Here is a 16,324-nt window from a genome sequence, read left to right on the forward strand (position 1 = left end):
GACCCTTGCAGCATCAAATCTCTTGAAGGCACAAAGTAACCATGTCCTTCTTCATGTATGTTGTAGCTTGATAAATTTCATATAAGATTAAGACATATATAGATAATGAAATAAGGCGACTTATAAATCTTTTATTTGCTCTATTTTTTTTTTTTTTTTTTTTTTTTTTGTAATTAGGATGTCCAAACCAACTTGCACGTATCTCGATTAAGTGACTACTTGATAGAACTCGAACACAAAACCTCTAGATAACTTAAAATCTTATCATCCGGCGCATTTGCTCGATTTTCTATTTCAAATACATAGAATTGCATTTGAAGTTGTTCCACTGAAATTAGATAAAGTCAATAAAGAGTGGCTATTTTTATTATAATTTTGTGTCAACAATTTAAAAGACCTCATCCCTGGAAGGAAATTAAATATTAATAATAATTAATTCATGTAAAACTTACTCTATAAAAGTTAGTTAGGATTAATACCCAGAGAAAAAAACATCACTCCAATAATTTTGGTTAAATATTAATATAACAAATCAAAATAAAATTTAATCAATATATTTAAACGATAATCAATATTTATTATTTTTATTCAATTAGTTAAGTGTTAATAAAAATAATAAAGGCAAAATTTATTATTAAAAATAATGTAATTAAATAACTAATAATTACTTAACCATTAAACTTAATTATCTAACTATTAAAATAATAAAATTAATACAAAACATAATTAAAAATTACTAATATAAACAGTTTTTAAACAAAAATGCCGAAGATGTTTTCATTTTTTACATGTTCCAAACATTTTCAATATTCTTAAAAAACTGAAAATGAAAACAAAGAATTCATAAAAGAATACCACATATTTCTTTAGAAATTAAACCCAGAAAACTTTAAATTTCTAGTCCTCGAGTTGTATAACCACCTTTTAACCAGTGATTAAAATGTTGCTCAACAAATCATAAACATATATGTTTCTAACTTTCTATGTAATCCATTTAACAGGTCCCAAACTCACTTCGCAAATAGAACTCTCACAAATTTAACATGCCCCCCTACCTTGCAGGTACCATATTTAGTAAAATAAGAAATAAAAATTTTAGAGTTGTACTTTCTGAGAAGTCCTGTACTATATTTAATATCCTCCCAAAAAAAAAGGTGAATACAAGGCTTTCCTATTCCATACCACTGTAAATCTGCTGCTTGCGTGGTAACTGCATCAGAATTTGTGGTAAGCTAGACATTGAACTTCTATGGTAGTCCGAAGAACATACACCTTAATCTTTCTATATGCACAAATCAAGCTCATGCTTTTTATGAGACGTTGCCAATCATAAAATGCTTCAACTCATTGTTGTCATGCTGCACCCTTCCAGTTATCTCCGTGCATAAGCCGTTGGCAAGGGAACTATGCGTCTGTTTTCCCTTATCAGGCTTCTTACTACTGCCTGGATCTATAAAGACTGGCTTTACTGTAAGAGTTGGATTTGGTTTAACTCGGTTCACTTCTCTTTCATCTGGTGGCTGTAATAATATTCTGTTCTCCCTCTCCAGTTCAGAAACTTCATCTTCGTTCAACAAGACCTGAAAATACTTATTCTATTAGAAGAGAAGACACATCTATGAATAAGCAAGAATACCAGCAAACAATTTAAATTGAAAAACAAAAACAAAAAACGCAGCTATAAGCCACTAAAGCATATCGTGGTATTGCCAGTAATAGAGCACATCAAAAGCAGTTTATGAGAATCTATCGTAATATTATCAACCAATAAAAACCAAAACAAACAGTTCTGATTTTCATTCATCAAGTTAATGATTTCTGTCCATGTGAGTGTTGGTGTTTTCCATTTGCCTAGCAGAAATATGGAGGGGAAAACTGTCTTGAACAGAGCGTATTAAGTAGTACAATTATTTATGATAATAATTATGAAGAGTAAGGATAAAAAATCTAAACAGAGGTAATAAAAGTTTTCCAGCCTTGCATATGTGTGGTGGGCATTACGTTTACACAATTGAAATGTAAAATATAGGCAGAAATTTTGGCCATGAGCAAAAATTGATACCTTGCGACCAACCAAATCAAAAGTCACAACTACTTTACTTCGATTGGCCTTTTCAGCTTCCTCAATCTCCTCCTGTTTCTTCCTTAAAAGTTCCTTTTCCTGGGAGCAAAAAGTCAATCCCAAGCTAATTTAAGCACATGCACAGAGAAAGAATACAACTGTATGCTTGGAACAATTAGCAAGCAACTAGTTACCTCCTTAGAAAGCCAGCTATTTCCCTCAATCTCATAGTAGTCACTTTGGTCATCAATAACTGTTGTACGAGCTGCAGAGTTTCGGTCATATTCAACAAGCCTTTTTGCATAAGCCTCAGCTGTTGCTTCAGCATCTGATAGGGGAGCTAAACTTTCTTCCAGACCAGCATACGTGCTTCCTTCCTTCAGCACAAGGGCACCACAAAACTGGCAAGGTCCCTCCCCCTCTTGTTCACAAACTATCTTGCCACAAGACAAACAATTGCTGATCAATCTGTGCTGACGTGCTTGACAAGAGCATGGTTTTCCCTGTTGGAATACAACTGAACCTTTAGCAGCCTCAGCAAGAGAAACAACTTTTCCAGCTTTCTTCTTTTTGCTACTAGTTTGGTTCCCTTTATTCACAGTTCTTGACTCACTGCTCTCAGCTGAGACCCGGTTTTCATGATAACTGGAGTTAGCACCTTTTTTTGGTTCCACCTGATAACTTGAGGCCATAACCGTTTTAGGTTTAGCCTGATAACTGGGGCCTGTAACCTCTTTTGGAGTTTTCGATGGTTTCTTGAATCCACTAGCAGATCCATCACCAGAGCGTGGTTTAACATAGGCATGTAATTTAGAAGTTGTAACATCTGGAGTGCTGCTACAGAGCTCTGAGTGACCTCTGCGTCGAAGATACTCCTCAATCACGCTTTTGCCCACTTCTTGGCCAATAATATTCTGCAATGAAAATCTAGATTTGTAAAACTTTAAAAAATGAACTCCACCATAAATATTCGCGAATAAATTCAATTCTAATTGTTTTGCTAATATCTGCCTTTCTAAACTTCTAAATGCAAATGTATTCTCACTTCTGATTCTATATAAAACATTAACAAGCTACAGACTAATTTGTAATATTTATTCGTGTGGTCTCTGACACTGTGGCTTCCCCTAACCTAATTCTTGGCACCACAATGATATAAATCAAGGACCAAAAATACTATCAGACTGAGATTGTTTTATAATTAGGATACTATTTCGTATGATGGCCAATCAGTGCCCAATCCCGAGAACTATGCCATCAAACTTAATCCCAAAAATTAAGCCAAAAGCGAAAGAAAAACCCATTAACTTCAAACCCACCAAGCAAACTCACAAATTGAGAACATCAAAGACAGAGAGAAAGAGATAATTACGTCGAGGTACTCTTTGGCGTCGAGTGGTTGAGCGAATTCACAATAGGAGACTAAACCCGAAATTATCTCCCGGTCCAAATCCAATCCCGTCTTGACTCTCTTGCACAGATCCACCAGCGCTTCCTCTAGCCATTGTCCCGCGGTCTCCATTCTTTCTCAGTCTCCTTGCGAGAATGCAAAGAGTTCTATTAATCTCAGGGTTTTAACAGAGAAAAGAATCAAGATTTTGTTTAAAAGAAAAGACAAAATAATTTCAAAATTAAATGAGTTGATTTAATTTCTTTTAATGAAAATGGGCTTTTCACTAGCGATGAATTAAAAAAGTGGCCATTTTATTTAAAGAAAACTGACCACTTTGGTTAAGATTCCATATTCCAAACCATAAGAATTAAGAGTCTTTTCACTGATTAGTTTAGGGGTGCAGTTGAACCGAGTAGCTCGTGAGCTACTCGGGCTCGACTCGTCATGAACTCAGGCTCGATTTGTCAAAAGACGAGTAGTTCACGAGTTCAAGCTCACCTTCAAGCTCGCGAAAGGTGTTGAGCTTTTCTGGACTCGATTCAAACTACTCGCAATCTTCAAATTGCTTGCGTCGTCATTCGAGTCGGTGAAGCTCGTGAGCTCGATTGATTGTTTCAGCTTGCGTAAGATTAGATTTGCCCTAAAATCTAAAACAAAGACACTTGGTTGCAAAATCCCTAAAAGAGAGAAATTTTCCCTTCCCTTCAAGCTTATTTCACCTTCACCTCCACCACCGTCATCTTCACTTCTTCACACCGCAAAGTCTGAGACGCCACCCTTCATTGAGCAACCACCAGATGGCTTCTTCTTTGTTGCTTGTTGCTATGTTTTTTGTGTAGGTGGTTGGAGAGGGACAGTAGGCTGGGTGGTCTTGGCGGTGTTAGTGGGTTTTGTTTCCTTGTTGTGCTTGTTTTCTAGGCTGGTTTTGTTTTTCTGTTTATTGGCGTTTGGGGGTTTTCGTATAGAGTTTCGCCTTTTGTGCCCCTGGTGTGGGTTGTTTGTAAAGGATTTTGTGGAAGTTGATTTTACAGCTTGGTTTTTGGATTGCTTTGAATGATTTTAGAATAATGTTACACTTACATCAATCTTTTATACAATTTTTATTATATTATGATGTGACGTATGTCACAATCACACAAATTTTTAATTATTTTAAATTTTTAATATTATAATAGAATTTGTGTGGTTGTAACATATGTCTGATGTAATAAAAATAGTGTAAAAAAATGGTATAAATGTAGCATTACTCATGATTTTATAGCTTGTTTTTTGGATGAAGTGTTTGACTTTTTGCCTGAGTGAATAACAGAAGACAAAAGCAGTTTACATTGGTTTTTGCAGGTTTAACCGAGCTCGGCTCGACTCGACTCATATTTAAATCAAACCGAGCCGAACTCGAGCTAAACTTTTTCCTTTTCGTGGGCCTAAGCTTGACGAGCTCAAGCTCGAGCCACTGCTTAACTAATTCGAGCGGAGCTGAGCCAACGAATGCACCCCTACTAATACATACGACTAATTTTGAGATTTCATAAATACAAATGGTTAGTTTTTACTAAATATATGTGAAAGTGGTTATTATTTCAAATTATTGAAATAATAGAGGCTAGTGAGGCGGCGCAGTTTAGTACTACCACAGATGCCAAACCTTTTTTTGGAAGTGTAAATTGTACTAGTAAAATTAGTTGAGATGCTAAACGCTAGAAGCCTACAATATGTGGCTCTGCTCGAAGAACTTAAATTGGTATGTAATATTTTGGGCTCTGGTAAAATGTATATGATTGGAGTACATAGAAGATGTAGTTTTCCAAAGAACAAATGGATTTTGTACATTGATTTCTATGTAGAAAGAGCTCGCTGTCCATGCTGCTATTTCTCTGGCATTATAGATATCCAAAACTAACCATAACGCACTTCACTTGTCCTGCAATTCCAAGCTACTTGAGAGCCAAAGAACCCGATCCTGCAAAGGAAAACAATACTGTGAGATAATCAATTTGCTCACATACATGACAATCAGGGTGAAAGGCTGAAAGTTGAATGTCACTAGCACTTCAAATAAGTGAGCAGAGTTACAATTTACAGAATATCAAACAGTTATGGAGAGGACAATCTGAGATAGGCTGCATGCTCTCATAATATGCACTTGTTCCCAAATAATCTTATAGGTCAAAAATTCACATTAGATTCCAACCTTATACATGAAGAAAAAGCAAAAGAACACAAAGTGGGGATTTGATGACTTACAGGATTGCAAAGGATGCTAAGTTTAATGAAGTATTTTGCCGCACAAATTTGAATTTTTTCCTCCCTGCATTGATAACCAATATAGCAACTAACAGTCTGTTGGGATCTTGATCAGTCTGTCATATGTTCCATCTGATTTAATGTGAACATGAACGCCAATTTTTAGTAGAACATTGACTGATTACCAGATATGTGCCAAACTCCAACCAGTTTGTAGGCTTCCGAGATATATCAAGATTTACCATTCAGATCGCAGCTTTATTTCACATAAGACTCCAACCAGGTTCCTTGTCAACTCCAGCTCCCCTCATCTGGCTCCTGACCTCCAGGACGTCTTCCCAGTGGCCAACTTCGGCACAGATATTTGACAAGGAAACATAAGCTCCAGCATCGCGTGGATCCAACTTCATAACATTCTCAGCTGCTACCCTTCCAAGTTCAATATCTCCATGCACTTTACAAGCAGCAAGCAGCGTTCCCCATACCAAAGCATCAGGTTCTATGGGCATGTTTTTTATGAACTTATCAGCCTCTTCTAATCTCCCTGAGCGACCAAGAAGATCAACCATACAAGCATAGTGATAGTTATTAGGCTCGATTCCATAGTCTTTGGTCATTGAATTAAAATGGAAATATCCCTCTTCAACCAAACCATTATGGCTACAAGCAGATAAAACCCCGACAAAGATCACTGAATCAGGTCTGTTTCCTTTATTCTTCATAAGCTCGAAGACTCTCAAAGCCTCTGCCCCTTTTCCATTTTGAGCATAGCTTGTTATCAAAGCTGTCCAAGCTATCAAGTCAGGTTCATCAATCTGTTCAAATGCTTTACAGCAATCTTCAACACTTCCAGATTTTGAATACATTGTAACAAGCGAACTTGCAACAGCAATTTCAGAGTCTAAACCCATTTTTATGATGTAGCCATGCAGTTGAGTCCCAAGGCCTGATCTGTTCAAGAGAGAAATAGCTCTAAGAACAGATGAAAGCATGAAGGAATCAACTGCCAAATCGGACATCAGCATTTCATGGAACAACAAGACTGCATCTTCAATTAACCCATTTTGGGCATATCCCGAAATTAAAGAAGCGCATGAAACCTGATCTTTTAGAGGTAGAATGTCAAACACCCTCCTAGCTGACTTTAGTGCACTGCACTTTGAATACATGGTTACAAGTGCACCACCAATAAGTGTTTATCAAACTTAATCCCAAAAATTAAGCCAAAAGCGAAAGAAAAACCCATTAACTTCAAACCCACCAAGCAAACTCACAAATTGAGAACATCAAAGACAGAGAGAAAGAGATAATTACGTCGAGGTACTCTTTGGCGTCGAGTGGTTGAGCGAATTCACAATAGGAGACTAAACCCGAAATTATCTCCCGGTCCAAATCCAATCCCGTCTTGACTCTCTTGCACAGATCCACCAGCGCTTCCTCTAGCCATTGTCCCGCGGTCTCCATTCTTTCTCAGTCTCCTTGCGAGAATGCAAAGAGTTCTATTAATCTCAGGGTTTTAACAGAGAAAAGAATCAAGATTTTGTTTAAAAGAAAAGACAAAATAATTTCAAAATTAAATGAGTTGATTTAATTTCTTTTAATGAAAATGGGCTTTTCACTAGCGATGAATTAAAAAAGTGGCCATTTTATTTAAAGAAAACTGACCACTTTGGTTAAGATTCCATATTCCAAACCATAAGAATTAAGAGTCTTTTCACTGATTAGTTTAGGGGTGCAGTTGAACCGAGTAGCTCGTGAGCTACTCGGGCTCGACTCGTCATGAACTCAGGCTCGATTTGTCAAAAGACGAGTAGTTCACGAGTTCAAGCTCACCTTCAAGCTCGCGAAAGGTGTTGAGCTTTTCTGGACTCGATTCAAACTACTCGCAATCTTCAAATTGCTTGCGTCGTCATTCGAGTCGGTGAAGCTCGTGAGCTCGATTGATTGTTTCAGCTTGCGTAAGATTAGATTTGCCCTAAAATCTAAAACAAAGACACTTGGTTGCAAAATCCCTAAAAGAGAGAAATTTTCCCTTCCCTTCAAGCTTATTTCACCTTCACCTCCACCACCGTCATCTTCACTTCTTCACACCGCAAAGTCTGAGACGCCACCCTTCATTGAGCAACCACCAGATGGCTTCTTCTTTGTTGCTTGTTGCTATGTTTTTTGTGTAGGTGGTTGGAGAGGGACAGTAGGCTGGGTGGTCTTGGCGGTGTTAGTGGGTTTTGTTTCCTTGTTGTGCTTGTTTTCTAGGCTGGTTTTGTTTTTCTGTTTATTGGCGTTTGGGGGTTTTCGTATAGAGTTTCGCCTTTTGTGCCCCTGGTGTGGGTTGTTTGTAAAGGATTTTGTGGAAGTTGATTTTACAGCTTGGTTTTTGGATTGCTTTGAATGATTTTAGAATAATGTTACACTTACATCAATCTTTTATACAATTTTTATTATATTATGATGTGACGTATGTCACAATCACACAAATTTTTAATTATTTTAAATTTTTAATATTATAATAGAATTTGTGTGGTTGTAACATATGTCTGATGTAATAAAAATAGTGTAAAAAAATGGTATAAATGTAGCATTACTCATGATTTTATAGCTTGTTTTTTGGATGAAGTGTTTGACTTTTTGCCTGAGTGAATAACAGAAGACAAAAGCAGTTTACATTGGTTTTTGCAGGTTTAACCGAGCTCGGCTCGACTCGACTCATATTTAAATCAAACCGAGCCGAACTCGAGCTAAACTTTTTCCTTTTCGTGGGCCTAAGCTTGACGAGCTCAAGCTCGAGCCACTGCTTAACTAATTCGAGCGGAGCTGAGCCAACGAATGCACCCCTACTAATACATACGACTAATTTTGAGATTTCATAAATACAAATGGTTAGTTTTTACTAAATATATGTGAAAGTGGTTATTATTTCAAATTATTGAAATAATAGAGGCTAGTGAGGCGGCGCAGTTTAGTACTACCACAGATGCCAAACCTTTTTTTGGAAGTGTAAATTGTACTAGTAAAATTAGTTGAGATGCTAAACGCTAGAAGCCTACAATATGTGGCTCTGCTCGAAGAACTTAAATTGGTATGTAATATTTTGGGCTCTGGTAAAATGTATATGATTGGAGTACATAGAAGATGTAGTTTTCCAAAGAACAAATGGATTTTGTACATTGATTTCTATGTAGAAAGAGCTCGCTGTCCATGCTGCTATTTCTCTGGCATTATAGATATCCAAAACTAACCATAACGCACTTCACTTGTCCTGCAATTCCAAGCTACTTGAGAGCCAAAGAACCCGATCCTGCAAAGGAAAACAATACTGTGAGATAATCAATTTGCTCACATACATGACAATCAGGGTGAAAGGCTGAAAGTTGAATGTCACTAGCACTTCAAATAAGTGAGCAGAGTTACAATTTACAGAATATCAAACAGTTATGGAGAGGACAATCTGAGATAGGCTGCATGCTCTCATAATATGCACTTGTTCCCAAATAATCTTATAGGTCAAAAATTCACATTAGATTCCAACCTTATACATGAAGAAAAAGCAAAAGAACACAAAGTGGGGATTTGATGACTTACAGGATTGCAAAGGATGCTAAGTTTAATGAAGTATTTTGCCGCACAAATTTGAATTTTTTCCTCCCTGCATTGATAACCAATATAGCAACTAACAGTCTGTTGGGATCTTGATCAGTCTGTCATATGTTCCATCTGATTTAATGTGAACATGAACGCCAATTTTTAGTAGAACATTGACTGATTACCAGATATGTGCCAAACTCCAACCAGTTTGTAGGCTTCCGAGATATATCAAGATTTACCATTCAGATCGCAGCTTTATTTCACATAAGACTCCAACCAGGTTCCTTGTCAACTCCAGCTCCCCTCATCTGGCTCCTGACCTCCAGGACGTCTTCCCAGTGGCCAACTTCGGCACAGATATTTGACAAGGAAACATAAGCTCCAGCATCGCGTGGATCCAACTTCATAACATTCTCAGCTGCTACCCTTCCAAGTTCAATATCTCCATGCACTTTACAAGCAGCAAGCAGCGTTCCCCATACCAAAGCATCAGGTTCTATGGGCATGTTTTTTATGAACTTATCAGCCTCTTCTAATCTCCCTGAGCGACCAAGAAGATCAACCATACAAGCATAGTGATAGTTATTAGGCTCGATTCCATAGTCTTTGGTCATTGAATTAAAATGGAAATATCCCTCTTCAACCAAACCATTATGGCTACAAGCAGATAAAACCCCGACAAAGATCACTGAATCAGGTCTGTTTCCTTTATTCTTCATAAGCTCGAAGACTCTCAAAGCCTCTGCCCCTTTTCCATTTTGAGCATAGCTTGTTATCAAAGCTGTCCAAGCTATCAAGTCAGGTTCATCAATCTGTTCAAATGCTTTACAGCAATCTTCAACACTTCCAGATTTTGAATACATTGTAACAAGCGAACTTGCAACAGCAATTTCAGAGTCTAAACCCATTTTTATGATGTAGCCATGCAGTTGAGTCCCAAGGCCTGATCTGTTCAAGAGAGAAATAGCTCTAAGAACAGATGAAAGCATGAAGGAATCAACTGCCAAATCGGACATCAGCATTTCATGGAACAACAAGACTGCATCTTCAATTAACCCATTTTGGGCATATCCCGAAATTAAAGAAGCGCATGAAACCTGATCTTTTAGAGGTAGAATGTCAAACACCCTCCTAGCTGACTTTAGTGCACTGCACTTTGAATACATGGTTACAAGTGCACCACCAATAAGTGTTTCTTTGTCAATTCCAGCACGAAGAGCATACCCATGAACTTCCTTACCCTTTTTCAGAGAAGGAAGAGCAAAACAAGATTTAAGAATTGCAGAGAGAGTCTGTTGGTCGACCATAGTTTCTTCAAATAGCATCTCCCTGAATAATTGAAAAGCTAAATGTGTAAAGCCATATTCCGAATATCCGGCAATCATTGAGGCCCACAAAGCACTGTCTCTGATAGAAATTTGCTCAAACACTTTATAAGACTCCTCTAAACTCCCACACTTGGAGTACATTGTTAAAAGAGAACAACCAACAGAAAGATCATGTATCAAGGCAGCTTTAAGAGCACAGCAGTGGATTTGTCTCCCCAAATCTAAAGAGTCTATAACGCTTAAAACACTAGAAATACAAAAGTTATCAGGTTTCAGACCTTCCCATAACATTCTTTGTAGCAATTCAATTGCCTTTTGAGAACTCTGATTCTGAACAAAAGAAGATATCATAACAGTCCATGTACTTGGACTCACTCTATCTTCCATCTCTCTAAACACCTTCTCAGTTAAACCAATATGCCCTATTTTTGAGTACATATTGATTAGTGCAGCCACCACCACTGGATCCAAATAGAATCCAGTTTTTAGAATCCATGAATGTATCTCTTCTCCCTCTTTCATCATATATGGTTTTGCACAGGCAGCAATTACACTTGTAACTGTAAAGATGTTAATTTCCACCCTCGTTTTCCTCATTTCTTTAAAAAATTTGAGGGCAAAGAAAGAATCACCCTTCTGCACAAAGCCAGAAATGATAGCAGTCCAAGAAACCACATTACGGATTGGCATTCGCGAGAATTCTTTCTTAGCATCATCTAGATCTCCACATTTAGCATACAAGTCAACAACAGCAGTCCCCAGAAAAACATCTTTTGCACCACACTTGATCAACTTCCCTTGAATTTCTTTCCCAATCTCAAGTTCCCTAAGTGTAGCACAAGCCGACAAAACACTCGAAAATGTATAACTATTTGGAACCAGAGACCTATGATCCATTTGGCGAAACAGATCCAAAGCAATCCAGTAATTTCCATTCCTCACAGCCCCAGATATAATAGAATTCCAAACAACAACATTCTCACATGAAGCATCACCAAACACCCTCAAAGCATCCTCAAAAGTAAAATTCTTCGCAAACAAATCTATCATTCCAGCCCGAACATAGCCACTTGTATAGAATCCATTTTTAATTGCTAAGGAATAAACTTGCATACCAAACAAAGTAGCTTGCAATGCGGAACAAGCAGAAAGAACACTGCCATAGGTGATCTCATCAGGTTCAAAACCAAAAAAGAGCATCCTACAAAATAACCTCCAAGAATCCTCGAATAAAGAACCATTATTATAACCAGAAATCATAATATTCCAAGAAATAACGTTTAACTGAGGAGTTGTATCGAACAACTTGAGTGCATTAACCATAGAAGATGACTTACAGTAACAATCAAGCAAAGAATTGGAGAAAAAAATATTGGTTTGCAGTAAACCTGATTTAAGCAAATGGGTATGTATAATTTTAGCGTCTCTGATGGTGTAGCGTTTTGTTTTAGAATGATGACTGAAGAAATGAAAAGGGTCAAAAGCAGTGACATCAGGCTCATGTTTACTAATGATTACTGATGGGCTGCTACCGATAACTGCAAGAGAAGATTTTAGTTTTCCAATGGAAAGTGAGACTTTGGTTAGTTTGTTTTTACCGATGAGATGATTCATTTGGCTCATAGAGATTTGTCTTTTGAAGAGCGCCGGAAGCCGGGAACAAAGCGGCCATATCACATGCCGAGTTTTGGTTGGCTTTATCAAATGGAGCTTAGGGAAAAAAGATTATTACTGTGGAGATTCTAAGAGTACAGTTTAACGAAAATTTTGTTAATTTTATGATTAGATAAACAATTTAATTGAGTTATAATTAAAAAAAAAAATTCTTTTAATTCTCATTTATATTCCCCAATTTCCAATTTTAATTAATTTTACACCATTTTTTTCTAAATCAAACTTAATTAAGTTTTTTTTATCTACATTTATTTTTTTATCTAATTTTCTAATTTCAACTTATTTTATCTTCTTTCTTGTTTTTATTCAGATTCATCCCATTATATTTTTTTATAATTTTAGTATTATATTTTCATCGAACAGACAAATATTTAAAATAAAATAAAATATTTTAATGATTATGAAAATTTAAGACATGTAAGATTAAATGTTAAAAATCAAAACAAAAATATAAAATAGAACATGAATGTATTTAGAAATTATAATGTTATTTCTAGTATTTTAAATTAAGGTTAAATTTTTCAAATTAAAAAATTAAGATATAAAGATCAATTAAGTGGGGGCTAAAAAATTTAAAACACATTTAACATATTTATGAAAATTTTGAAATAATAATTTTACTTTCCATTTGTAAGGAAAGGTTTCAATCGATACTGTTATGCGCCCTTTCGAACAGAGGAGTTAAATAAGAAAATTTCTTCTTTGATTACCAAGGTAGTAGAACTAGGTATTTTTTCCTAGAATCCACAACATGTCTTTTTTGTCCTCATTTCTATAAGCCATAAAGGTCTAATGATCCACTGATGTTTCATTTTCTATCAGATTCCCTGAGATCGAAAATAAATAATTAGTAAGTCGTTAAAAATTATAATACTTTAAAATGTTTTATATTGTTTATCTATATTATATACAGTATATTTTAGTGTAAAGACTTAATACTATAGCAATATTAGAAATTCCAAATAATAATCAGAAAATCAAAATAAAACCATTATTATTATTTTTTTTTTTTAGTTTGTGATATTTTTGCCAAACTTTTCAACAGGTACGTTCTCCTGTTATTACCTGAAGTGTAATTCCACTTCACTTACTCAACTCAACATAACCCCAAATTGATATCAATTGGGTTAACACAGTTTCATCCAATATCGATTCTAATTCATCCCATACTTCCAATATCCAATTATCAATATGATAGATGGAGACTTTGATCAAAATCATCTTCTCCCTCAATTGATCGAGTATCGATTCTCATCTGGGAATTCCGAAGCTTTTGGCCTACTTTAAAGAGGAAAAGTATGTAGATAACTCCATAAACTAACACAATCTAGAGCAATATAAACAATATATGCAATTTCAATGATCATGAGTGACTCTCAATGGCCCAAAAACAGGTCAAATTCATGGAGTCATAGTCGCCTAAAAAAATCGGTAGTAGGAAAAAACTGGAGATATAAAAATTTAGTTAGAGATAGTGTCTTCAACCTGCAAAATACTTCAAGATGGTTTGTCTTGAAAGTGTTTCAAGACAGCATCTTATATTTTCAAGGAAAACATCTTGAAAACATAATATTCAAACTGCAGGTACAATTTTTTATTCGTATCGTAATACACAAATTTACACTATAGTTGTCATAAACATGACACAGTGGCTTGCATTGCATGCCAGCAGAGGTTAAAGAAAGATAGGAACTTAAAACTTGATGGCAATTCGAATTCAAAGGGAATTATGATAACTTTTATCAAAGTATCTCAAAATAAATTATAAAGAATGACAAACAAATGCCACTAAATATTTTTGATAACCTGCTAGTAAACCCAGAAATGCTAGCGAAAAATAACATTACTCTTTGTTAGTGAGATTTGCAGTAAATGCATCTGGGTTTACTTGGTTCTTTTTGTAGAAGAGAGAGAAGAATAGATGGAGTTCTAGGAAAACCTGGAATCAAGAAATGGAGATACAGTAGATCCCAACAAAAGTGAGAGTTGTGGGCTATCAATAGTGGTGGTCTTTCACGCAGCAAAGGCAAACCATTGCAGGTCCCTGTTGGTGCGGGAAAACTGAACTATAAAATAGGAAAAATAAGAAAACGAGTAAAAGAAAAAGAAAGTATAAAGTTCAAACACTGTGTCAGATAGGCTGTTACGAGGAATATGCAAGTCTCTTGATGCCATATATCAAGAACAATTAGAAGTGGATCTGTGGCTAATTAAGGCCAGGCATGCTAGAAGAGAAAACAGGATCAGATAAGTTGTTTTCGTTTTCATGTCTAGCGAAGATTTGTTCCTCCAACCGCCTCGATCGTTCTTCCTGATTCCAAACTTTTGCTTCTTGATCCAGAGCAACATTGTCTTTCTCATTGAAGACCCGCTCCTCTAACCGCCTCAATCGTTCTTGCTGATCCTGCAGGATAGAATTGATCATATCTGCACCTGCCCATTGATTATTAACCATTGCACGCAACTCGTCCATCTCTTTGCGCAACTCCCCTGTGTCAGCATGCAACTCCACTGTCGGTGGATTTGATGCAGCTGGAAGATGTGTGTCATGAAATAGCTCCTCCTGAATGACTCTCTCCAGTTAGTTTTCTCTATATAATAACGAAAATATGCACTACTAATTAAAATTCAACTTTTAAATACCATACCTCATCATCGTCGTCATCATCACTGTGGCATAAAGAGGATTTTATCCATGCCCGATGTTTATATGGGAGCTGTACTCGAGAAGCATGGTCCTTCTTAGGCCGCCTCTGCACATCAGAAATAGAAAAGTTAACATTCGAATGAAAAATAAACAAACAAAAAAACAAATAACTATTCACCTCAGAGTACTTATTTTCAAAGAACGTGCATAACCAACTCCAATCTTCTTGTGTGACATGTCCATACGGATACTGGCGTGCCTCTTCTGTCGACTTGAACCCTTTAAAATACTGATAGAGCTCATACCTATAGTCCTTCCAATTCCTTTCCATCAAATTATCAACATACATACAGATGTCGTCTATGTGGAAATTTACTTCATCCATGTTACTTCTGTCATAAGGTTCAAACAAAATCAATTCTACTGCCCCTCAATTTGTAAATTAGTAATGCAAACAGTAGATCTGAAAGATGCTTTTCTTTCCATTTCATAGGATTATATGAACAATGATTTTCGCAGTAAGCAAAAGCATTTCTACAAAAAGTGCGTTAATAAAAAAACAAAACAAAGCAGAAAGACCCATCAAGAGTTTTTTTTTTTTTTTTTTTTTTTGCTAAAAAAAGAACTTTTCAAATATGATTATAATCTAAAAAAAAATCACTTCATTTAAACGCAACAAAATTAAGGCAAAAATGTTTGTAATTTTAACAGTGTTCCTCAACAATCAACCACGCAGAAATAAAAATAATTCACAGCTACCACAGAAGAACTTAAGTTGGATTAAATGACAATCTATTTGCAATTAATGGAACTATGTAACAATACAATTCACAGAAATCAAAATGGAGACTTGCATAAAAGTACAAACTTACCAAAGAGGAGTGTTACAGCGAGAGCTGATGTGATTTGAAGATGAATTCGGGTTTCAGATTTACTGTAGGAAGCGTGACTGAGCAAGTAGATTGACAGGGCTTTCTTCTTATGCGAGTGTGTTTGTTGCCTAGCAACAAGAATGTCAAGAACACGACGTCGTTTCACTACTCGAAAGGAACGGTAACTTTATAAGCGCCAATACTCAACGAGGGTGTTTTCCCGCCTTTTTATGCCAAGGATCATGATTATCTCCTCATTTTGTTAATCAATAATGTTTAAAAAAACTCATTTCAAAGAAGCAATTTTTTACCATGCATAAACGTCTATTCAATTACACTATATCCCGAGAGATATTTATATGGACACATCTTTATTGCCATTGGATTGATATATATCTTTAGTATATCTCATCATGATTAGACAAATACACGTATACTTATTTAAGAGAGATACCTACTCAATTGGATGCACACTCCTATTCAGTCTCATTATACATGAGAGATACTTACACAATGCATTGA

At 36.0% G+C, this 16,324-nt stretch overlaps 3 protein-coding genes across 5 annotated transcripts; all 3 read right to left on the reverse strand.

Moving 5' to 3' along the window:
• Positions 1-1,028: 1,028 nt before the first annotated feature.
• Positions 1,029-3,672, reverse strand: LOC116127470 (activating signal cointegrator 1). Its single transcript, XM_031413125.1, has 4 exons — positions 3,435-3,672; positions 2,257-2,976; positions 2,063-2,161; positions 1,029-1,580 (listed from the first exon to the last, which is right to left on the reverse strand). The coding sequence occupies exons 1-4, from the start codon at positions 3,582-3,584 to the stop codon at positions 1,311-1,313; spliced, it is 1,239 nt and encodes a 412-aa protein (XP_031268985.1). The 5' UTR covers positions 3,585-3,672; the 3' UTR covers positions 1,029-1,310.
• Positions 3,673-5,575: 1,903 nt separating this feature from the next.
• Positions 5,576-12,398, reverse strand: LOC116127469 (pentatricopeptide repeat-containing protein At1g74600, chloroplastic-like). 2 transcript variants are annotated; one of them, XM_031413124.1, is made up of 2 exons: positions 10,465-12,398; positions 5,576-6,885 (listed from the first exon to the last, which is right to left on the reverse strand). In XM_031413124.1, exons 1-2 carry the CDS (start codon positions 12,230-12,232, stop codon positions 5,963-5,965), a joined length of 2,691 nt encoding a protein of 896 aa, XP_031268984.1. In that variant the 5' UTR covers positions 12,233-12,398; the 3' UTR covers positions 5,576-5,962. The 2 variants fall into 2 exon arrangements, with proteins under 2 accessions (XP_031268984.1, XP_031268983.1); XM_031413123.1 differs by lacking the exon at positions 5,576-6,885 and having other exon boundaries at positions 9,156-12,398.
• Positions 12,399-13,855: 1,457 nt separating this feature from the next.
• LOC116127621 lies at positions 13,856-15,867 on the reverse strand. Of its 2 annotated transcripts, XR_004127619.1 has the most exons (5): positions 15,803-15,867; positions 15,109-15,322; positions 14,932-15,036; positions 14,411-14,846; positions 13,856-14,327 (listed from the first exon to the last, which is right to left on the reverse strand). XR_004127619.1 is itself a non-coding variant. In XM_031413259.1 (4 exons), exons 2-4 carry the CDS (start codon positions 15,313-15,315, stop codon positions 14,490-14,492), a joined length of 669 nt encoding a protein of 222 aa, XP_031269119.1. In that variant the 5' UTR covers positions 15,316-15,322; positions 15,803-15,867; the 3' UTR covers positions 13,856-14,489. The 2 variants fall into 2 exon arrangements, 1 of the variants encoding a protein (XP_031269119.1); XM_031413259.1 differs by having other exon boundaries at positions 13,856-14,846.
• Positions 15,868-16,324: the final 457 nt, after the last annotated feature.

This window comes from Pistacia vera, unplaced genomic scaffold (genome assembly GCF_008641045.1).
Source record: "Pistacia vera cultivar Batoury unplaced genomic scaffold, PisVer_v2 Contig192, whole genome shotgun sequence".
Taxonomy (NCBI): Eukaryota; Viridiplantae; Streptophyta; class Magnoliopsida; order Sapindales; family Anacardiaceae; genus Pistacia; species Pistacia vera.

Excerpts from the sequence above, each read along its gene's own strand:
- LOC116127470 (XM_031413125.1), bottom strand. The coding sequence starts at position 3,584 with ATGGAGACCGCGGGACAATGGCTAGAGGAAGCGCTGGTGGATCTGTGC. Across the intron at positions 2,977-3,434 it reads ACGCCAAAGAGTACCTCGAC|AATATTATTGGCCAAGAAGT; the intron begins GTAATTATCTCT and ends TTTTCATTGCAG. Across the intron at positions 2,162-2,256 it reads ATAGCTGGCTTTCTAAGGAG|GAAAAGGAACTTTTAAGGAA; the intron begins GTAACTAGTTGC and ends TTTTGCTCCCAG.
- LOC116127469 (XM_031413124.1), bottom strand. The coding sequence starts at position 12,232 with ATGAGCCAAATGAATCATCTCATCGGTAAAAACAAACTAACCAAAGTC. Across the intron at positions 6,886-10,464 it reads TGACAAAGAAACACTTATTG|GTGGTGCACTTGTAACCATG; the intron begins GTGGTGCACTTG and ends AAACACTTATTG.
- LOC116127621 (XM_031413259.1), bottom strand. The coding sequence starts at position 15,315 with ATGGATGAAGTAAATTTCCACATAGACGACATCTGTATGTATGTTGAT. Across the intron at positions 15,037-15,108 it reads TTGAAAATAAGTACTCTGAG|AGGCGGCCTAAGAAGGACCA; the intron begins GTGAATAGTTAT and ends TCTGATGTGCAG. Across the intron at positions 14,847-14,931 it reads ATGATGACGACGATGATGAG|GAGGAGCTATTTCATGACAC; the intron begins GTATGGTATTTA and ends AGAGTCATTCAG.